Source organism: Canis lupus, chromosome 15 (genome assembly GCF_011100685.1).
Source record: "Canis lupus familiaris isolate Mischka breed German Shepherd chromosome 15, alternate assembly UU_Cfam_GSD_1.0, whole genome shotgun sequence".
NCBI classification, from domain to species: Eukaryota; Metazoa; Chordata; class Mammalia; order Carnivora; family Canidae; genus Canis; species Canis lupus.
In genome coordinates, this window is record NC_049236.1 from 16,233,413 (window position 1) to 16,256,078 (window position 22,666).

Genomic DNA, 22,666 nt, shown 5'->3' on the forward strand with positions numbered 1-22,666 from the left:
CCAGTGCCAGCAGGGGTAGCATGGACAAACTTGGAAATCTGAGTCTGGCTAAAAATCTGACCATCTACTGTCCTTAGTCCCTCATTGCAAACAGAAGCACAAAGATGGTTTGCAGGGACATTAGAGCCTCTGCAAGTGTGGTCCAAACAAGGAACTTATGAGTGGGACGACCTGTTGGAGCCAAATAGTATACCCATTGAGGAAGGAAGTCTCGGATGTTTGCCCACTGTTAGGATACTTCAAAAGACCAGTCTGTGACAATGCACCCCACAAGGCACCACTCTCCATCACTAAGTTTAACAAGATGATTTGTTCATTGTGGAGGCTAACTAACCAAGTCTCTAGGTGTCTGAGCCACAGGGCAAAGGCCTCTACACTCTTTCACTTGAAGGCATGAGTCTCTATAACACACTACACTGCAGGATGTCCCTTGGCATCAGCAATCTGCTTAGAGCCGATAGTTATCAGGTGCAATTCAGCATGTATGTTCTCTGACAGTTTTTGGTCCCATTTCTGAAGGACCATGAACAGTAGCTGGGGAACAGATTCCCTAGCTTTCCTAGAGTTCCCTTTGTTGAATTTCAAATTTGACCCTGTGGGCAAGTCCAGCCAAGGAGTGGAGGGCTAAAAGGGACCAATGATTTCCCCTTAAAACTGAAAATTTTCTGTAAATAATCCACTAGCACCCCCAAGTCCTATTGGTATGGCCGCAGAAGTGCCCATGGGACCCTCAGGTGTTTTATTCTTCCAGAAAGGCTTCGTGCTCAGTCGGCCATCCATCTTGCTGCATCAATTTGTTGAATTGCCAGGGTGCCAAGATGGTTAATCAGGATAATGAGACAAACTGCAGGTAAAAATCAAGGCTTTATTTACTTACTGTGATAGTGCAAGCAAGAGGTGAAAAGGAGAGATGCTGACTACCTAAAGCTCCCAAGTAAAGTCAGTTGGATACAGACAGGGGAATTAACTCACTGCTGAGGAGCCCCAAACTGAAAGGCTCCTGCCTTTTAATGGACCTGGGGAATCTGAGGGAGGAAGGGGAGGAGGGCTCAGAGTGGAAAAGTACTGAGTCAGATCACTAGCACCCCATAAGGAAGCCTCTGAATGGAGGCCACTGGGCTAGAAATACATATGCACATGGGCATGTGTGGCCCATTACCAACACACTGGTGTGTGAAAGGAAGAGACCAAAGAGCTATGAAAGTGTACTTGGATCTTATGTTAAATGCATTTGCTGGAAATGGTACTTTACACCTCTGTGGTCTTCCTCCTAAAAACACATCATTTACCTCTAGCCAAATCATGCAAAACAACCCAGATCCCAACCAAGGAACATTCTACAAAATATCTGACTAGTGCTTTTCAAAACTGTCAAGGTTGCCAAAAACAAGGAAAGTGGGAGAAACTGTCACTGCCTCAAGAGGATCCAAAGGAAACGTGATAACTAAATGTAATGTGCTTTCCTGGATAGGATCCAGAACAGAAAAAGGACATTAGGGGGACGTCTGGGTGGCTCAGCAGTTGATTGTCTGCCTTTGGCTCAGGGTGTGATCCTGGAGTCCTGGGATTGAGTCCCACATCGGGCTTCCTGCAGGGAGCCTGCTTCTCCCTTTGCCTGTGTCCCTGCCTCTCTGTCTCTCTCTCTCTCTGTGTCTCTCATGAATAAATAAATCTTTTTAAAAAGAGACAGAGAGAAAAAAGACATTAGGAAATCTAAATAAAGTATAGCCTTTAGTTAATAAACATGTATCAGTATTGGTTTATCAGTTGTAACAAATATATCATACTAATATAAGATGTTAATAAGGAAAACTAGGTATGGCATATAGGAGAACTCTAGATACTATCATTCTAATTTTTCTAAAACTGCTCTAAAATAGGGGCACCTGGGTGACTCAGTTAAGTGAGTTGGCCCAGTTAAGTATCCAACTCAATTTCAGCTCAGGGGTCATGAAATTGAGCCCCGAGTAGGACTCCACACTGGACATGTAGCCTGCTTAAGATTCTCACTCTCCAGGAGTGCCAGTGTGCCTCAGTCAGTAAAGTATCTGCCTTTGGCTTAGATCATGATCCCAGAATCCTGGGATGGAGGCTGGCATCAGGCTCCCTGCTCTGCAGGAACCTGCTTCTCCTTCTGCCACTGCCCCTTGCTTGTGCTCGCTCTCTCTCTCTGTCAGATAAATAAAATCTTAAAAAAAAAAAAAAAAAAGATTCCCTCCTTTCCCTCTCCCCCCATGCCCTGCACAAGCTCTCTCTCTCTCAAAAATAAATAAGTAAATAAAACTGCTCTAAAATAGTTTATTTAATGCTCTCCAAAAGGCATTAGAATAAATCCGTAAGACCAAATATTTATATAATTGCAATGGCAATACATTTATCTATTAAAAGAAAAAAAAACAACTTTCTCAAGATTATAGCATTGTTTCGTGGCAAATGAGCTGAACATCCTGCAGTAGAAGATGGATGAAATAAATATGGTACATCCATACAATGGAATTCTATGCATCCATTTAAAAGATTCTAGTAGTTCTCTATTTAATTACACAAAAGTCTCCAAGATGTACTGGTAAGTGAAGACAGCAAGAGAGCCAACAGTGTGAATAATCCACTGTTTATGTATTACAGATTGGTCTGGAAGGCACATAACCAAAAGTAGCATCACTTCCAAGGAGAGAGGCTCAAGAGCAGTAGGAGGATTTTTCACTAAATAATATGTTCTACCTTTTGAATTTTGTACTTACATGTACATATTATCTATTTAAAATGTTTTTTTATGAACCAGGCAAAGGAAAAGGAGGAAGGAAAGAGGAAACTGAAAGTTAGAGGCCCTGTTTATCTTTTATCTCAACACATACTTGTGTTAAGTGTTGAGGTATGAGTCAGCAAGGGAGACTTGAGTGAATGAATGAACACCTGAAAGCCAAAAGAAAAAACTTATTGGAAAAGCCACTCTTATCTTGCACATGGGAATAGATGTGCCACTGTTTTCTAAAAGCCTGTTTACGTGTCACCCCTGTTTTCTAAAAGCCTGTTTATGTGTCATCCCTCCTATCACTTCCCCACCTGACCCCTTACACCTTTTCTGTACCCACTCAGGGCTTCATTTTGCAGGAGGCTTCCATCCCCATTGCCCCAGAACCTAGGAGTCTCTTTAAAAATTGTATCCCCAGTCTGCAGAGGGTGGCTGAATTTACGTCAACCCAGAGGTAGGAGGGTGTGTTCTCCTTTGGACCCAAGCCGCACCCAGGAAAGTTGCCTTTGGGAAGGCATTAGCTACAGCCCCAGAGCCTCAAGCCAGGCATCCCCCAGCACCTTCCTGACAAAAGCAGGACCATCATCAAATGCACCCAAGGGCAGGAGTTGCCGGCAGTACAGCCAGCCACCAGCAGTTGTGGCGGGGGTGGGGGTGGGGGTGGGGGTTGGGAGGTGACCTATAGAATGAAGTCAGAAGTTCTTTTCAGCTCATGTACCTTATATCCCAACCAGTTCTCAATAATCTGCTTACCTGTACAAACCACTATCCTCCACCTTCCCCAAATGCAAATAATGCTCTTCAACCCAGAATAATCCATTCATTCTCCACCCAAGGCAAACAAGATGGGCTTTCCAAATGCAATTGTAATCATCTGTTTCTGAGTCAGTGTTTCCTGCAATTAGCTTAGAGCTCCAGGAGGAGCGAAGATCCAGTTGACCGTTTGGCCACTGTATCCCCATCAATGAGGCCCCTGGGCACCCAGTAGACACCCAGTAAATTTTTTGATGAATGAAAGAGAGTGAATACAATGCAAGTTCTAACAGTGTGCAAGGACAGTGTCCCAAGACCTTTGGAAAGCCTTCCCCCATCTTATTTTTTATTTCCCATCCTTCCCAAACTAGCCCACTATACTCTCTGAAATTCGTCCATAATCTGGGAACTCCCCTACATCCTCCACCTCCTCAGAGAAGCTATCTCTTCTGCTTGCCTCCATATCCTGCCACCTTGTGAAGACATCCCAACCCATCCCACTTACCTTAGGAATTATTCTCCCATCCCATCTACTTTAGGATCTCTCATTACAGTGCTACTTTAAAAAAAAGCATTATTCTCCTAGATATTTGCAAATTATATATCTAATAAAGGGTTAATATCCAATATATAAAGAACTTATACAACTCAACACTGTGAAACACAAATAATCGAAGAATGGGCAGAGGACCTGAATGGACATTTTCCTAAAGAAGATAACACAAATGGCCAATAGACACATGAAAGACACTCAACATTACTAATCAGAATGGCTGGAATCAAAAAGACAAAAAATAACTAGTGTTGATGAGGTTGTGGGAATGTAAATTGGTGCAACCACTGCAGAAGACGGCATGGAGTTTCCTCAAAAAATTAAAAATAAAAATACCATATGATCCAGTAATTCCACTACTGAGCATTTACCTAAAGAAAATGAAAACATTAACTTGAAAGATATATGCACTGCTATGTTTATTGCAGCATTATTTACATAGTCAAGATATGGAAGTCCTCCAAGTGTCCATTGATAAATGAATGAATAAAGAAAATGCGGTATATATAGATACAATGGAATATTACTCAGTCATTGAAAAAATTGAGATCTTGCCATCCGCAAAAACATGGATGGATGGACCTAGAAGGTATTATGTTAAGTGAAATATGTCCAACACAAGAGACAAATACCGTATGATTTCATATGTGGGATGTAAAAAGCAAAACAGAAGCAGAAACAGTTCCATAAATAGAATGATCTGACTGGGGCGGTGTGGGGGAGGGGGGCGGTTGATGTGGAGAACAAAGGGCTCAGCGGTTGAGCAAGCGTCTGTGTTTGGCTTGGGGCATGATCCCCGAGTCCGGGATCGAGTCCCACATTGGGCTCCCTGCATGGAACCTGCCTCTCCCTCTGCCTGTGTCTCTGCCTCTCTCTCTGTCTCTGATGAATAAATAAAATCTTAAAAAAAAAAAAAAAGTCATGGAGACAAAAGGTATAGCATAAAGAATATAGTCAATGGTATTGTAATAGCATTGTGTGGTGACAGATGGTAGCTACACTTGTAGTGAGCATAGTGTAATGTATAGACTTGTCAAATCACAATGTTGTACACCTGAAACTAATGTAACATTGTGTATCAACTATACTTTCAATTAAAAAAAAAAAAAAAAAAAAGAATGAGAAGAGCCTGGGTGGCTCAGTCAGTTAAGCATTGGACTCTTGGTTTTGACTCAAGTCACCATCTTAGATCAAGCCCTATGTCAGCCTTCGTCTATAAATCAAGGAGCCTACTTGGGATTCTTTCTCTCTGCCCGTTACCCTCTTACCCCTGCTCATGCTCTAAAAAAAGAAAAAAAAAGAAAAAAAATTAAGGGCGCCTGGGTGGCTCAAGATCCAGAGAGGTGTCCTTTTGAGTCTTCGACTAAGTACTGATCAAGCATGAGAAGATTTTACTCAAGGCTAGAGGGGGAAAACACTGAAAAGTAAGCAGAACTATTCCTGGATCTCACACAGAATGGGAAATAGTCTGGTTTTGTTTTTGTTGTTGTTGTTGTTGTTTTGGTTTTTTTTAATATTTTATTTATTTATTCGTGAGAGACACAGACAGAGAGAGAGAGGCAGGGACACAGGCAGAGGGAGAAGCTGGCCCCCTGCAGGGAGCCCGACACGGGACTCAATCCCGGGTCTCCAGGATCCCACCCCGGGCGGAAGGCAGCGCTAAACCGCTGAGCCACCAGGACTGCCCGAAATAGTCTGTTTTCACTAACCAGAATGCAAAAACATACAACATAGACCAGGAAATATCCTTAGAATGTTGCCTTAGTGGTGGGGTTAAATTAGCCCTAGAAAAAAATGCAGTTCTGGGATGGTCCTAAAGAATCTTAAACTGTGAGTCTCATATAAATAAAAATTCCCGAAGTAAAAAAAAAAAGTAATCCTCAGAGAGATCCAACTAGAAAGTAAAATGCATGCCAGAAATAGAAATCAACAATATGTAAAGGAATAAAACAAAATCCAGCAACCAACAATGTAAATTCACAGTTGTCTGGCATCCAGTACAATTTTTTTTTTAAAGATTTTATTTATTGGGGATCCCTGGATGGCTCAGCGGTTTAGCCCCTGCCTTTGGCCCAGGGCGCGATCCTGGAGCCCAGGGATCGAGTCCCACGTCGGGCTCCCTCCATGGGGCCTGCTTCTCCCTCTGCCTTTGTCTCTGCCTCTCTCTCTCTCTCTCTCTCTCTATATATATATATATATATCTATCATAAATAAATCTTTAAAAAAAAGATTTTATTTATTTATTCATGAGAGGGGCAGAGATACAGGCAGAGGGAGAAGCAGGCTCCCTGCAGGGAGCCCAATGTGGGACTAGATCCCAGGACTCCAGGATCATGCCCTTGGCCAGAGACAGAAGCTCAACCGCTGAGCCACCCAGGCGTCCCATCCAGTACAAAATTATCAGCTATTCAAAGAAGCAGGAAAATAAGGACAATTATCAAGAGAAAAATCAATCACTACAGACTCAGAAATGACAAACATGATGGAATTAGCATAGGAGGACATAAAACAGCTATTTTAACTATGTTTCATATGTTCAAGGGAGAGAAAAACAGGAGCATAATAAGGAGAGAATAAGAAGATTTTAAAAAGATCCAGATGGAATTTCTAGAGACAAATTACAGTATCTGAAAAACTGAGAGCAGATTATCCTGCAGAAGAAAAGATCAGTTAGCATGAAGATGTCTAATATGAGAAGGAAAAGATTGAAAAAAATGGACAGAGCATCAGTGGCCTGTGGGACTATAGCAAACAGACTATCATATGGGCAGATTGCATGTCAGGAGGAAAAGGGGAGGAGGATAAAAAAATTGACAAAACATGGCCAAAAAACTCTAAATTTTATGAGAACTATAAACTTTTTTATTGAAGACGCTCAATGAACCCCCAACAGAATAAACAAAGTTCAAAAGCACATAAAATAAAATATGGTTCAAGAATATATACATAGGGTAAAAACAAAGAAAGCAAACACAAATTAACCAAAATTCAGGTTAGTGGTCACCTCTGTGGAGGATGAGGAATGTGGTCAGAGGGGAGCACAAGGCTTCAAATTTATTAGTATGTGCTTTTTTTTGAAGTGGCATAAAGGGTAAATACGTTACTACTTCAAACTGTATATGAGCCAAACTATTTTTTGCAAATGATGGACATTAGCAATAAAAAAAAAAAAGGAAAAATTAATGACTTCATCCATTCTGTCTGTGTCACTTAGAACCAAGCTATAAACCTGGGAGTTATCCTTGACCACTCCCTCACCAATCCAATCCAGCTATCAGCAGGGTTGATTTTATCTCTTAAATCTTTCTGCTACTCTCCACCTACACTGCCACACCCCATCCAAGCCGCCTTCTACTCTCACCGGGAGCACTCCCTGTCTCTGAAGCAGAAGAAACCGTTTTTTAAATGTGACTAATTCTCTCTTCAGCTTGAAGGTGTCAATCTTGCCGGCTTGCCCTCTGACACAGAGATAAGCAAATTGCCCAAGGCCACATGGCCAGGAAATGGCAGAGGCGGGATTCAAAATCCATTAGTCCTACTTGGGAGCCCACGAGGTCTTACCCCACCCACTATCCTGCCTGGTGTTGAACAATGCTGGGGAAGGCTTAGCCATAAGGTAACCTCTAAAGGATAGACGTTATCATGTATCTCACTCATGTGGGATTTAAGAAACAAAACAGAAGATCATGGGGGAAGACAGGAAAAAATAAAACAAGATGAAATCAGAGAGGGAGACAACCGTAATAAGAGACTCTTAATCATAGGAAACAAACGAATCATAGAAAAAACAAAACCAAAGAGTCGCTGGAGGGAAAAGAGTGGGGGATGGGGCAAGTGGATGATGGCATTAAGAAGGGCATGTGATGTAATGAGCACTGGGTGTTATAAAGACTGATGAGTCACTGACCTCTACCTCTGAAACCAGAGGTAACATCATGTTAATTGAATTTAAAAATGAAACACACACAAATATTTGTGATTTATATATACTTTGTTTGAATAAGCAATACACAAATATTTATGATTATATATAGTTTGTTTAAAATAAATATTAAACAAAATTTTTAAACACAAAAAATATATTAAAGCATAGACCGACTTTTCCTCTTCAATAACTTCCTTAACCTCCTTATCTGCCTAACTCCCAGTTAGTCCTCACCTCTGAGCTCAAACCTTATGTCCTGAGGAAATGCCTTCCTAATCCCCTTGTCCTATCACAGCAAGTCCCTGATATTTGTCCTCACTGCACTCTGCATATTTCTAGTGTCCTTCCTCCACTAGGTTGTGATCCCCACAGGGCAGGGGCCTGTGTTGCCCACCACTGTAAGGCATGCGGCACAACCCTTGCCCACTCTGGCTCCTCCCAGTTCCAGTCCTTGGTGAAAGTAATTAGTCACCAACAGACCTCTCTCTTATGTCCCAACAAGCAATCTGGCCTTCTGACCCTACCATCAGGGATGTGTGTGAGCAGGTAGGGCAGGGGATGGAGACCAGTGCTGGCGTATCAAGCTTGAAATGTGCTGCTTCACAGGAGGGACCTAGTGCCCAGGTGGGAATGAAAGAGACCTTGGGCCACTCATTGGGTCACAATATAGTACCCCCTGCCCTTATTTATCATCTCAACTCCCCTCGGAGTTTAGGTGGGAAGGCACTTGAATGCCTGCCCAGGTACACTGGGGCCACTAGGGGAACAGATCAAGATGGCCATGCAGGAGAGGGTGAGGGTAGGGATGGGGGTGACAGGTCATCAAATGTGGGACTTTCACAATGCCGAATAAATGAGCCCCCCAGAAGTTTGGCTCCTCTTCTTGGCAACACTGAGTGCTTTCAGAATATTTGTCTGTGGTCTTAATGGACAGAACAAGGCATTGTTATGCTCTAAGTCCTTAGTGTCCAACACCGGATATGACCAAGGTTAGACTTCCAGGAAATGGAGGTCTGATTAACCCCCATGAGTCCTTCAGCTCTGACTCAAGCACCTCCTTGAGAAGTTTTTCTTCCCTGACACACCCTTCCATTGTCCCTGCCCCCCACCCCAGGAGTCCCCACAACTGTGATGCTTTTTGTAGTGGGCTCAAAGAACATTTGTCGAATGAATGGAAGCTTCCTGGTTGACTCTCTTCTGAGCAGTTGTGTTTACTCTGCAATTTGTCTGGAATTCTTTCCTCTTCATTCACCTGCTCAGTTTATCCCAACATTTAAGGGGTTACTAGATGTTACATATACTCACTTAGCTCAAGGGTGACCTCCCCCAGAAAACCTTTCTGATCTTCCCTTTAGGTGCTCCTCCTCTCCATGGCCACCACACCTAGGTGGACTTCTCAGCCCCTAGACCAAGATGATCCCTTAGCCATAGGAACTGGACCTGATTCATCTCTCTGTGGCCATCACCTGGCAGTGCTTGGTAACACCTGCAGAAGGTATCATTTCTAGAATAGATTCTGGTTGAGATCCCAGCTCTACCACCTGAGTTTAGGCAAGTTCCTTTCTATTACTTTGCTGGTCAGTGGAATGGCTGGCTGAGACAGAAGTACAGAAATGAGATTCAAAACTACCTGAGTACCCAGGATAGTTATCACGCTCTCGACCCTAGGGGAGGATCAGGGCAGAACAGGACCTTTAGTACCTGGTATTTGGTAGTACAGATACCTGGGCTCAGTTAAGGGGGGGAGAGAAAGTTACAATAGGCTTTGTCCTTCTCTGCCCCAGTCTAATGTCCTCCACCCCCAAGTTACCTAGAAAACAGAGCCTACAACAAGAACTAAGTAATGAAGTTTTATTTGAGAGTTACAAACCCAGGGCACTGGGTGAGAAAAGGGAAGAAGGGCAGGGAAGAACTGGCGGTAATGCAAAGTGATAGCAGTTGGGTCCTGCTTCAGGACAAGCCTTGAAGAAACACAGTAGTTGTATCCAATGGCTACCTGGGTGATCTCCCCATTGGCGGAACTGTTTGGAGAAACAGTGCCTTGCAGTAATTGAGGAAAAGGAGGGAAGAAGGACTTTATCTCCCTGACTTTCTCCAATCTCCTATTAGTCAAACCTTACCTCAGGAGCATTAACTCCCCCACACTTCTGGGTTGCTAATAGCAACTTGAGATGCCCGATTCCATGCCCGACAGACTTGGCATTCCATCCAAGTCTGGAAGATACAGGAGAGACAATCTCTAGGAATGTGACTGATGAGTGCCAGAGAGAATCTGATTCAGTACATAAGATGTGTCCAAAACAGTCCAATACTTTTTCTCATTTACCAAATGAAGAAACATGGCATAGTTATTATCAAGGATCTTTCTCAAGGTCACAGGGCTAATAAGTGGTAAATTCAGGATTTGAACAGTCTGGCTCTGGAAACTATATAAGTTGAAGATAAGGAAGTTGGATTTTATGTAGCAGGCAAAGGAGAGTCAATAAAGAGTTTCAAACTGGGGAGGGACACAAGACAAACAGCTTTTTGATAAAGCTCCCAATCTCTACTTGCCTCCATTTTCCCATGTGGCTAAACTTGGCAAAAGTTGGCAGCCCCAGAGAGGCAAGGGGATGCAAGACAGTTTTGAGAAGCCTCTGACTGGGTCCAGAGCTCATGTAGGCTTTAACACCACCTCACAATCTTTCTCTGTCTTCATCTAAGCCTGCACCTACCGAAGACTAGCTGGTCAGAGGCAGGCAAGATCTGGGTAGAGAAGCCAAAATGTGAAGAGGAGATTGGCCTAAAGACCAGGAGCAGGAGGACCAGCCATCTGTCCATTGTTGTCCTGTGGGTCTGGGGGTCCTGGCACCCGTAGATGAGTCTTTTGGTGTTGCCGGAGATGGTCAGATCTCATGAATTGTCGGCCGCACTGATCACATCTATGTGGTCGATATCTGGTGTGTATCCGCATATGTCGTCCAAGCTCATCAGAACGGAAGAAAGACCATGTACAGCCTTCCCACATGCATTTATAGGGCCTCTCACCTGGGGGCGGGGGGAGACAAGGAACAGAAGAAATTAAGTAGAAGAATATGCCAGCAGGTGCATTGAAAGGGGTCTGACTCTATTAAAGAAGAGCAGTCAAGGTTGAGAAACCAAAAGAAAACCAAGGGAAAGTAGTGAGGAGGCAAAACAATCAGCAATCCCCATGATTTTGGCATGGTTGCACTAGATGGTGGGAAAGTAAATATTGGGGCCAATGTATCTTTACCCCAAGCTTGAAGGATGATAAACTAGTCCCAAGCCATTGCAAACCCATGGTCCAGCACAAATCTAAAACCCAGAAACTCCTCTACCCTACCCAATCCTATCCCACTTATATGTGACACCTTATTCACCTGTGTGTTTGCGTTGGTGACTCACAAGGTGGGAGCGCTTAGTATAAGCTTTTCCACAGCTCTCATATTGACAGCAGTAAGGCCTTGAAACAGGGAATCTTCTCCTGGAAGCCCTTTCCTGGGCCCTGGAGTACCGCTCTGCTTTCTGTGAAGCACGCATGGGCTGCTGGGGTAGGAAGGGGTCTTTCTGGGAGCCTGGCTGGCTGAGAAAGTCCTGGGATTCTAAAGCCAGAAATGATGGGGACCCAGCTGGGTTCATCCTAAAGTCATGGGGGTTTTTAGGCGGCAGCATCTGACTCAAAGAAGGGAGCATTGCCTGGGCCTCAGTAGAAGGCACGGTGGGGGCCAATAACATTTTAGGTGTTAAAGAGTCTCTATTAGAAGGTACCATTGCGGGGCCAGAATAAGGCATTGTTGGCACATTGATGTGGGATGTCATTGAGATTCCACTGGGAGCTGAGACTGGCAGCCCACTGGGGGGCATCCTTAGATTCCTACCAAAGGTGATGTCCACCCCTGGAATACTGGGCTCTCCTAAGGGCATCATCTGGGGCCCCTTGAAAATCATCATTCCTGGCTGGGAGGGAGCCATTCCCTCACAGTAAATCATCTGGGAAGGAGTGTGAGTCACTTGGGGGCAGTAGCTCACACCATGCTCAGGCAGCGACATACTGAACTGCGGCCCCATTTCACTTGCATTCTGACTGGGTGCCTCAGCTAAGGCCAAGGGGACCCTTGCCAGCTCTGTGCACTGGTGGAAGTGTTGAATGCCTGGTGCGCCATCATTCCAAGAGGTGTGCACTCCACTGTGTCTAGGAGATGGAGACATGTCCAAGACGAACTTCTCAGTATCCTTGAAGAGAGAGAGAGAGTGGGATGAAATTCACCCTAGTTCAAATTCCAGTTCCACACGTCCCTCCTTCCCATCTCCAGACCCCACCCTAATCCAGCCTCCAATATATCTTCCCTGAATTATCCTGCCTCCAGGCCATTCGGTTCAGGCTTTCTAGGATGCAGGTCTGGTTGATAGCATAATGAATGCCTAGATGTGACTCATGCCATGTTTCCTCCTTGCCACGTTGTTTATTTCATAAAATGCAACCAAGGGAGCAAATAAAATATTCGACAACCTTCACCTTCAGTAAAACTCTGAGAAAACCTTCAAAGATTATCTTTAAGCATGAGGGTGAAAAGACATCCAAAATCAGCCTAAGTGCAGAAAGTCACAAAAGTAGGAAGGATTAAGGTTTCAAAGAGTCATGGCTCTGCAAATATTTACTTACAGAGAGGGTCTCGGTTGAGTTGGAACTACTGTGGACGAGTCTGAGATCAAGTATTGGAGGAGGTGAGGAAGAAAGACAGACTTTTAACAAGGGGGGTAGATTGGCTTGGAAGTCAGAGGCAGTGTTCCTGGATGACTAACTGGTGTGAAGCGAAGTGAGGAAGAGATTGGTAGTAGAACTTCTTGAAACAGGACAGGATCCAAGAATCATATTTTTTAAAGCTGTCCAGTACTGTAGCATCAGAGAGAGCTCTTGAGCTGAGAAACTGAGAAAGCGAACCCATAACCCCCCATCTGCCCCTCCACTGTGACAGTTCAGAAAAGACCAATCCATTCAAATATGAAAACCAAAATGTAAGTAAAAAATACAGTATCCATGAAAGATACTATGACACCAAAACAGAAATTGAAGATTGCAATCTCAAAAAACAAAAACAAAAACAAAAACAACCACCACAACAAAAAACCTCAGGGTTCCTGGGTGACTCAGTTGGTTAAGTGTCTGCCTTCAGCTCAGGTCATGACCTCGGGATCCTGGGATCAAGCCCTGCATCAGGCTCCAGGAAGCCTGCTTCTCCCTATCCCTCAGCCCCTCCCCACTGCTCATGCTCTTTCTCTTTCACATGTACTCTGTCTCAAATAAATAAAATCTTTAAAAAAATTTTCACCAGTAAAAATGTTGCCACAGATCAAGGAAAAATGAGCAACATTCATACACACACACACAAACACACAAAAAGAAAGCAAACTTAAAGCAATGTCAGCTTTTACACCAACTACAGAAATATCACAGAGCAGAAACAGAGGAATTCAAAGAAGTTGCATCCAGATTACAGGCTACAGCTTATATTAGAGAGGAGGGAGGGAAGCATAAGGGGCCCTGGAAGAGCTTCTGTGGTGGTGGCAATGTTTCATAGATCTTCACTTTGTAGTAATTCATTAGGCTGTACATTTATATTCACTTCTCTGAGTGTTATTTTTCACTAAAATAGTTTCAAAATAATATTGTGAAAGATCATGATTTTTAGCAAGTGAAAAATTCTATCATAAAAATCAGAGTAGGGATCCCTGGGTGGCGCAGCGGTTTGGCGCCTGCCTTTGGCCCAGGGCGCGATCCTGGAGACCCGGGATCGAATCCCACGTCGGGCTCCCGGTGCATGGAGCCTGCTTCTCCCTCTGCCTGTGTCTCTGCCTCTCTCTCTCTCACTGTGTGCCTATCATGAATAAATTAAAAAAAAAAAAAAATCAGAGTAAAAGTCAGTAAAAGTAATAGTGAATTTAAATAGGAAACATTCTGTACATTTTCCCTAAGAGGGAATTTATAGCTGTAAATACTTATAATAAAAAAAAAAATCTCAAATCCACAACTTAGCTTTGCACCTTAAGGAACTAGAAAAAGAAGAATGGCTGATCCCAAAGCTAGCAGAAGGAAAGAAATATTAGAAAAATATATCCATAAAACCAAAAGCTGGCTCTTTGGAGAGATTAACAAAATTGCCAAAACTTTAGCTAGATTGATCAAGAAAAATATGAAAGTGAAGACATTTCTACCAATTTTACATAAATGAAAAAGATTATGAGAATACTATGAACAATTTCATGCCAATAATTTGGATAACCTAAATAAAATGGATAAATTCTTAAAAAGACAAAAGCCTACCAAAACTGAATCATGAATTAATAGAAGATCTGTACAGACCCATAACTAGTAAAGAGACTGAATCAGTAATCAAAAGGCTCTAGGACAAAGAAAAACCTTGAACTTGATGGCTTAATGGCTTAATTATAAACATTTAAAGAAGAATATCAATGCTTCTCAAATTCTTCCAAAATATTGAAGAGGAGGGTATACTTGCTAACTCACCCTAGCATTGCCTTGATATCAAACCCAAAGACACAAATAAAGCAAAGAGACCAACATCTTTCATGCATCTTTCACGATGCAAAAAAATACTAAAAAAAAAAAAAAAAAAAAAGCAAACCAAATCCACCAGCATATTAAGCAGATTATACAACATGACCAAGTGGGATTTATCCCAGGAATAAACAAGCCTTATTCAGCATCTGCAAATCAAAGTAAAATAAGGGGGTAAAAAAAGCAGAAAAAAGCATTTGAAACAATCCAATATCCTTTCATGATTTAAAAAAAAAAAAAAAAAAAAAAAAAGAATAGAAAAAAACTTCCAAATTGATAAAGGGTATTTATGAAAAACCCATAGCTTACATCATACTCATGATGAAAGACTAAAGACTTTTCCTTTAAGATCAAGAAGACAAGGATGCCCACTTTTACCATTTTTATTCAACATTGTATTGAAAGTCTTAATCAGAGCAAGAATAAGAATAAGAAAATAGAAAATAAGAAAAAGTATAAAAAGTGTAAAAAGCAGGGGAAAAGGGTAAACTATGTTTCCAGATGATACAATCTTATATGTAGAAACCCTAAGGATTACACATACACACACACCTGTTAGAACTAATAAATTCAGAAAAAGTAGCAAGATTCACTTTATTTTTAAATAAAAACAATCCCACAGCATTTATTGTCCTCTGGTAATAACATAAAGGTAATCAAAACAATACAAATAAGGGTTTTAGAACTATGTTCCCAACAAAGGACATCTAAAAAAACAAACTACACGGCCTTCTCAAGAATTTCTCACTTCATTGATCATTCTAGTTGGAGACACTTAGGAGCATCCTTCTAGCATGATCCGACTCAGTTGTTTTCTTGACTTTGTTTTAGAATGAATCCTTTCGTGCTCGCTTCGGCAGCACATATACTAAAATTAGAATGAATCCTTTCGGCATCATCTAATACAAGGTTCATGTACTCATCAAAACCAATGATACAGCCCTCTATCCGCATGTTGACTCGCTCATAAAGCCAACCTGAATCCGAGATCTATTTTGCAAGTATCTGAAGATGAGATTGATGGGCTGAACTATCACCGTCTGCACTTTTTGACCCTGACCACAGTACACCATGGTGGAAGCTGACAAAGACCGCACCGTAAGATTGATTGATTGATTTTAAGATTTATTTTTTAAAAAGATTTTATTTGAGAGAGAGTGCACTTGTGTGAGCAGCAAGGAGAGGGAGAGAATCTCAAGCACTGAAGTAGAGCCCAACTCAGGGCTTCATCCCATGACCCTGAGATCATGACCTGAGCGGAAACCTAGAGGCAGATACTTAACCAACTGAGCCACCCCACTACCCTAAAAGTAGTAAGATTCAAATTCAAGAAATGAATACTTTTCCAAAAAAGACATCCAGAGTGCTAACAGACACATGAAAAGATGCTCAATATCACTCATCATCAGAGAAATACAAATCAAAACCATGATGAGATACCACCTCACACCTGTCAGAATGGCTAAAATTTACCACAGAAGAAGCAGCAGGTGTTGGCGGGGATGTGGAGAAAGGGGAACCCTCTTGCACTGCTGGTGGGAATGCAAACTGGTGCAGCTACTCTGGAGAACAGTATGGAGTTTCCTCAAAAAATTAAAAATAGAACTACTCTATGATCCAGCAATTGCACTACTAGGCATTTACCCAAGAATATAAAAATACAGATTTGAAGGGGTATATGCACCCTGATGTTTATAGCAGCATCATCAACAGTAGCCAAACTATAGAGAGAGTCCAAATGTCCATCGACTGATGAATAGATAAAATGTGGTATATATATATATATGGAATATTATTCGGGCATCAAAAAGAATGAAATCGGGGATCCCTGGGTGGCACAGCGGTTTAGCGCCTGCCTTTGGCCCAGGGCACGATCCTGGAGACCCGGGATCGAATCCCACGTCAGGCTCCCGGTGCATGGAGCCTGCTTCTCCCTCTGCCTATGTCTCTGCCTCTCTCTCTCTCTCTCTATGACTCATAAATAAATAAAAATTAAAAAAAAAAAAAGAATGAAATCTTGGGGGTACCTGTGTGGCTCAGTTAAGTGAATGACTTAATTTTGGCTCAAGTCATGATCTAACAGTCATGAGATCAAGCCACACATTGGGCTGGGTGTGGAACCTGCTTAAGATTTTCTATTTCCCTCTCCTTCTCTTAAAAAAAAAAAAAATCTTGCCATTTGCAACGATGTGGATGGAGCTAGAGTGCACTATGTTAAGTGAAATTAGAGAAAGACAAATACCATATGATCTCACTCATAGGTGGAATTTAAGAAAGAAAACAGATGAACATATGGGAATGGGGTGGGGGAAGGAGAGAGGAAAACAAACCATAAGAGAATCTTTTTTTTTTTTTTTTAATTTTTATTTATGATAGTCACAGAGAGAGAGAGAGAGAGAGAGAGAGGCAGAGACATAGGCAGAGGGAGAAGCAGGCTCCATGCACCGGGAGCCCAACGTGGGATTGGATCCCGGGTCTCCAGGATCGCGCCCTGGGCCAAAGGCAGGCGCCAAACCGCTGCGCCACCCAGGGATCCCCTACCATAAGAGAATCTTAAGGATACAGAACAAACTTAAGGCTGATGGAGGGGAGGTGGGGGGGTTGGGTTAGATGGGTGATGGGGATTAAGGAGGGCACTTGTGATGAGCACTGGGTGTTGCATGTAAGTGATGAATCACTGAATTATACTCCTGAAACCAATATCGCACTGTATGTTAACTAAAATTTAAATTAAAAAAAAAAAAGATTCAAATCAGACACACAAAAATCAGTTGTTTCTATACATTGACAATGAGCTATATGTAAAGGAAATTAGAAAAACAATTCAATTTACAATAGCATCAAGAAGAAATACTTAGAAATAACCAAAGAGGTTAACTTAATCACCAAAAACTACAAAATATTACTGAAGGAAATTAAAGACATAATAAATGGAGAGACATTTTAACGTTCATGGATTGGAAGACTTTAATAGTTATGATGTCAATGCTATACAAATTATCTACAAATTCCATACAACCCCTATCAATATACCTTTCCTGCAAGAATAGAGAAATTAGGGATGACTGGGTGGCTCAGCAATTGAGCATCTGCCTTAGGCCCAGGGCATGATCCTGGAGTCCCGGGATCAATCAGGCTCCTGGCATAAAGCCTGCCTCTCTCCCTGTCTCTCATGAATAAATCAATAAAATCTTTAAAAAAAAGAAAAGAAAAGAAATCTACCCTCTAAAATTCATATGGAATTTCAAAGGTCACCAAAGAGCCAAAAACAATCTTGAAAAAGAACAAAATTGGAAAATTTACACTTCGTGATTCAAAATTTACAAAGCTAAATCATCAAAACAGTGTAATATTGGCATTAAGCATAGACCTATTCACCAACAGAAAGGAATAGAGCCCAGAGATAAACCCCCACACATACGGTCAAGTGATTTTCAACAAGGGTGCCAAGATTGTTTAACGGGGGAAAAGTCAGCCTTTTCAATAAATCGTGCTGGTATAACTGGATATCCTCATGCAAAAGAATGAAGGGCCCTCACTTAATATCACATACAAAAATTAATTCAAAATGGATCAAAGACCTAAACATATGAGCTAAACTATAATACTCTTAGAAGAAAACAAGGGAAAAGCTTCAAGACATTGGATTTGGCAATGATTTCTCAGATATGACACCAAAGGCACAGGCAACAAAAGAAAAAAGACAAAGTTGGGCTTCATCAAATTAAAATCTTCTGTGCATCAAAAGACACCACTAACAGAATATAAAGGCAACCCACAGGATGGGAGAAAACATTTGCAGATCACATATCTAATGGAAATACCCAGAAAATATAGAGAGCTCCTAAAATTTAACATAAAAACAAACAACTTGATTCAAAAATGGGCAAGGGACTTTACTAGACTTTTCTCCAAAGATACACAAATGGCCAATAAGCAAATGAAAGATGCTCAACATAACTAATTAGGGAAATGCAAATCAAATCCACAATGTGATACCACTTCACATCCATTTAAAATGATTGTTATCAAAACAACAACAACAGAAACAACCAAAGGGTTGGCAAGATACGGAGAAATTGGAATCCTTGTACAATTCCACTTCTGGTATCTACCTATAGAACCGAAAGCAGGGACTGAAACAGATATTTGTACACCTGTGTTCAGAGCAGCATCACTCACAGTAGCCAAAATGTGGAAGCAACCCAAGTGTCCATCAACCGATGAATGGATGAACAAAATGTGGCATATACCTACATTGGAATGTTATTCGGCCTTACAAAAAAAAGGGAGGAAATTCGGACACATACTGCAACATGAATGAGTCTGGGAGATATTAAGCTAAGTCAAATAAGCTAGTCCCAAAAACAAATAATGTATGATTCCATTCATATGAGGTATCCGAGGAAGTCAAATTCAGAGACAGAAAGTAGAATGGTGATTCTGCCAGGGGTTTGAGGGGATGGAATTGAGAAGTTACTTTTTATTGGTTAAAGAATTTCAATCAGGCAAGATGAAAAAAGTTGCAGAGATTAATAGTGGGGATGGTTGCATAGTAATGTGAATATGACTAATGCCACTAATTATACACTTAGAACGGTTATAATATTTTTGTTATATGGATTTTACTACACTTTTTTTAAATGTCTAAAAAAAGTACACAGAAGGGGTTCCCACCACTGGGCACCTGAGTGGCTCAGTTGGTTTAAGTCCCTGCCTTTGGCTCAGGTCATGATCCCAGGAACAGAGTTCCACATCCGGTTCCCTGCTTGGGTGGAGAGTTAGCGCTCCCTCCCCCTCTCCCCACTCATGCTCTGTCCCTCTCTCTTTCATGTTCTGTCTCTCTCAAATAAATAAAATCTTTTTTTTAAAATTTGTTTTATTTATTTATGATAGTCACACAGAGAGAGAGAGGCAGAGACACAGGCAGAGGGAGAAGCAGGCTCCATGCACCGGGAGCCCGACGTGGGATTCGATCCCGGGTCTCCAGGATCGCGCCTGGGCCAAAGGCAGGCGCTAAACTGCTGCGCCACCCAGGGATCCCTCAAATAAATAAAATCTTAGCAAACAAACAAACAAACAAAAAAAGAAAAAAAAAAAAAAAGAAGGAGTTCCCACTGGACAAATTTGCGACAATTTGAGAATCAAAAATAATGACTATTGGTTTTAACAGAAGCTTTGAACATTGTGAATTGAAGTGAAAATTAAGTGTTTGTTATACTTTTCCAGTAAGAAACTTATTTCAAAATCACAAGAGCTCAGTGGTTTAAGAAAAATCCTGCTTTACAAAAGAATACAAACTAATAAATGTAGAAAGAATAATAAATTGGAAAAATCATTATTTTACAATCCTTAAAACTTTTGATTAAGGGAAAATTAATATTTGGTTGACACCAGTGGGTGAATGATTGCTGGGGAACGGGGCATTTGGATGTACCTAAGATAACATTACACAGATTACTTTCTGACCACGAGGCTAAATGTTAAGTTTGAATAGAGAGATCAGGATTTTCACCTTAATCCAAGGGCTAGGCCTAGTGTTACCCAAATGGGGGAGCCAGATGTGTCTCCTGATGAAGATGGAGCCTACTGTACCTATGACACATTCTTTTTTTTTTTTAAGATTTTATTTAATTATTCATGATAGACATAGACAGAGAGAGAGAGGCAGAGACACAGGCAGAGGGAGAAGCAGGCTCCATGCCAGGAGCCTGACATGGGACTCCATCCCCGGACTCCAGGATCACGCCCTGGGCTGAAGGCAGGCGCTAAACCGCTGAGCCACCCAGGGATCCCCTCTATGACACATTCTTACCAACAATCAGGAATACAGTGAAGCAGGACACCTGGGTGGCTCAGTGTTTGAGCATCTGCTTCGGCTCAGGTCATGATCCCAGGGTCCCGAGATCAAGTCCCACATCAGGCTCCCCACAGGGAGCCTGCTTCTCCCTCTGCCTATGTCTCTGTCTCTCTCTGTGTCTCTCATGAACAAATAAATAAATAAAACCTTAATTTAAAAAAAGGAATACAATAAAGCTTTAAGGTCCAACACCAATTTAGAAGTAATACAAGAGTCAGAAGCTGAATTATACCGTAAGAACACAATGTGATGAATCCAGAAGAAGGAATGATCTACAAGACAACTTAGGATCATGGAACATGAAAAATGGAAAGTCAGTTGGGAAAAAAAGAAAAATATTCTAATTTCAAAGAAGGTCAAGAGATGTAACAATCAGATGCAGCTGCGAGCTTAGATCAGATCCTGGTTTGGACATATTAGCGTAAAGAACATTTTAGTGACAACTAGGGGAATCTGAATAAGAATGACATTTAAGATGATGTTAATTAGAATTTTGGTAGGTCTGAAAATATTCTGATTATGGAAGAAAATTTTCCTTCACCCTAGGAGGACTGGGGAGATCCTATCTGCTGTATTCACCACTCCATGAAGTAGGCACACAACAAGCTCTAGATAACTGTCGGTCCGGTGGGTGTTTCCAGGTGACTCAGCTCCTCCTACCTCCGTCTCAGTGATGGCCCTATTTTCCTGATCCTTCACAAGCAACTTCTTTGGAGATGTCTAGAATATACCCCTTCACCACTACCATATCTAATTATCCCCCCAAATTCAATCTGGCCCCCATTTCTCCGCAGAAACAGCTTTCATAAAACTCATCAACGACCTTCTTGTCACTTAAGTCCAAACACTTGTCAGACCCCTTCTTGCTTGACCTCTCAGGAGCTCTGGAGAGGACTAACCACATTCTTCTTGAAACATCTTCTTCCTTTGCCCTCAGGAACACCTTGTCACACTTGCTTGCCTTTTCTCCTTCCCTTCTCCCTGGGAGAGCCTCTGTCTCCTCTACAGTTTCCCCTTACTTGCACTTACTAGGCAATCTTTCTCATGCTAATGATCCATTTCAGTTTATATTCCACCTTTTCTTAAGCCAGTAGCTCCAGGGTAGACTTCTGAATCTCCCAGCTGCCTACTGCTCAGTCCATTTGGATAGCCCAAAGGCACTTCAACGGTTTGTATCTAAAAGTCCTGCTCATCCTTACTCGCCCACCCACAGGAGTAAAAAACAAGCCTGTTCCTTGTCATCCTTTGCTGTCTCACAAAATGTCACTCTTCTTGCCCAATTGTGCAAGCCAGAAATCTGGGAAGGTGTCCTGGCTGGCTCTCACCACCTACTTGTAGGTTAATTATCCATTCTTGTGGTGTCTACCTCCAAAACACATCCAAGATCACCAGTTGGTGGTCACCATGCTCACCTCCCTAGTTAGGCTGCTGTCTTAGTTCTCACCAAATGAGACCCCAGTACCTTCCCAACAAATCGCCTTGATTTCTGCTCACTTCTATCAGGGCACTCTTGACTCAAAGCAAATCTAATCATAACTGGTGGCGTTTAAATTCTTCAGTGGCTTCCTACTGGAGCCGGGAAATCCCTGCCTCCTTTCCCCGGGGCCACTCACTCTCCCATCAGGCTCTTGGCCTTAGTTCTAGGTCCATCTTTTGCTTCCTCCAAGGGAGATGCTTACTGTGTCCGGCCTCAGGTCCTGCAAACCGTTCACCCAGCCAGTTCTCAAGTCCCTCGACACGGCGTTACCTGGGCCCTTTTTACCCCCAGAGCCCAGTACAGGTTCTCAGGCTCGGTGAGTTTTCATTGCATAAACGACACCTGATTTATGTCCTCGATTTGCCACCCCTCCCCTTCCCAAACCTGTCCCTCACACTTCTGAAACCCGCATTTCTGCTTCTCTCTGCCAGCCTGCACCCACCCCGCCCGGAGCCCCCCACGCCCGGCCCAAGGGCTGACTTCTGGACTCACGTGCACCAGCTGGGGCTGCCCCTGCTGCCCCTGGCTGAGCCTCCGGGCCTCCTGCTCCATCTCAGCCTGGGTTGGGCTGCACATCGGGGCCGCGTGGGGGTCCAGGCCCACACCGGAGCACAGCTGAGCCGCTGGGCGTCGCAGGTCGCGAGTCCTGACACCACCACGCCGCAGTCACAATTGCCTCGCTCACCTTCTACTTCCCACCCTGCGGTGGGCGGAGCCAAGGGCCGCACCCACCGCCCCGCCCACAGCAGCGGCCCCGCCCCCCTCCTCC

The 22,666-nt window shown here is 42.6% G+C and overlaps 1 protein-coding gene across 3 annotated transcripts; it reads right to left on the reverse strand.

Annotated features, from left to right (window-relative positions):
- Positions 1-726: 726 nt before the first annotated feature.
- Positions 727-22,543, reverse strand: KLF17 (Kruppel like factor 17). 3 transcript variants are annotated; one of them, XR_005370307.1, is made up of 4 exons: positions 22,390-22,543; positions 11,364-12,216; positions 10,698-11,010; positions 727-844 (listed from the first exon to the last, which is right to left on the reverse strand). XR_005370307.1 is itself a non-coding variant. In XM_038558315.1 (3 exons), exons 1-3 carry the CDS (start codon positions 22,471-22,473, stop codon positions 10,766-10,768), a joined length of 1,182 nt encoding a protein of 393 aa, XP_038414243.1. In that variant the 5' UTR covers positions 22,474-22,543; the 3' UTR covers positions 9,806-10,765. The 3 variants fall into 3 exon arrangements, 1 of the variants encoding a protein (XP_038414243.1); XR_005370306.1 differs by lacking the exon at positions 727-844 and adding an exon at positions 9,805-10,004; XM_038558315.1 differs by lacking the exon at positions 727-844 and having other exon boundaries at positions 9,806-11,010.
- Between the last annotated feature and the right edge of the window lie 123 nt (positions 22,544-22,666).

What these genes read in the sequence shown, in the direction of transcription:
- KLF17 (XM_038558315.1), bottom strand. Translation starts at nt 22,473, where the DNA reads ATGTGCAGCCCAACCCAGGCTGAGATGGAGCAGGAGGCCCGGAGGCTC. An exon ending in GGCAGCCCCAGCTGGTGCAC is followed by an intron (nt 12,217 to 22,389) that starts GTGAGTCCAGAA and finishes TCTCTCTTCAAG; the next exon opens with GATACTGAGAAGTTCGTCTT. An exon ending in TCACCAACGCAAACACACAG is followed by an intron (nt 11,011 to 11,363) that starts GTGAATAAGGTG and finishes CCCCGCCCCCAG; the next exon opens with GTGAGAGGCCCTATAAATGC.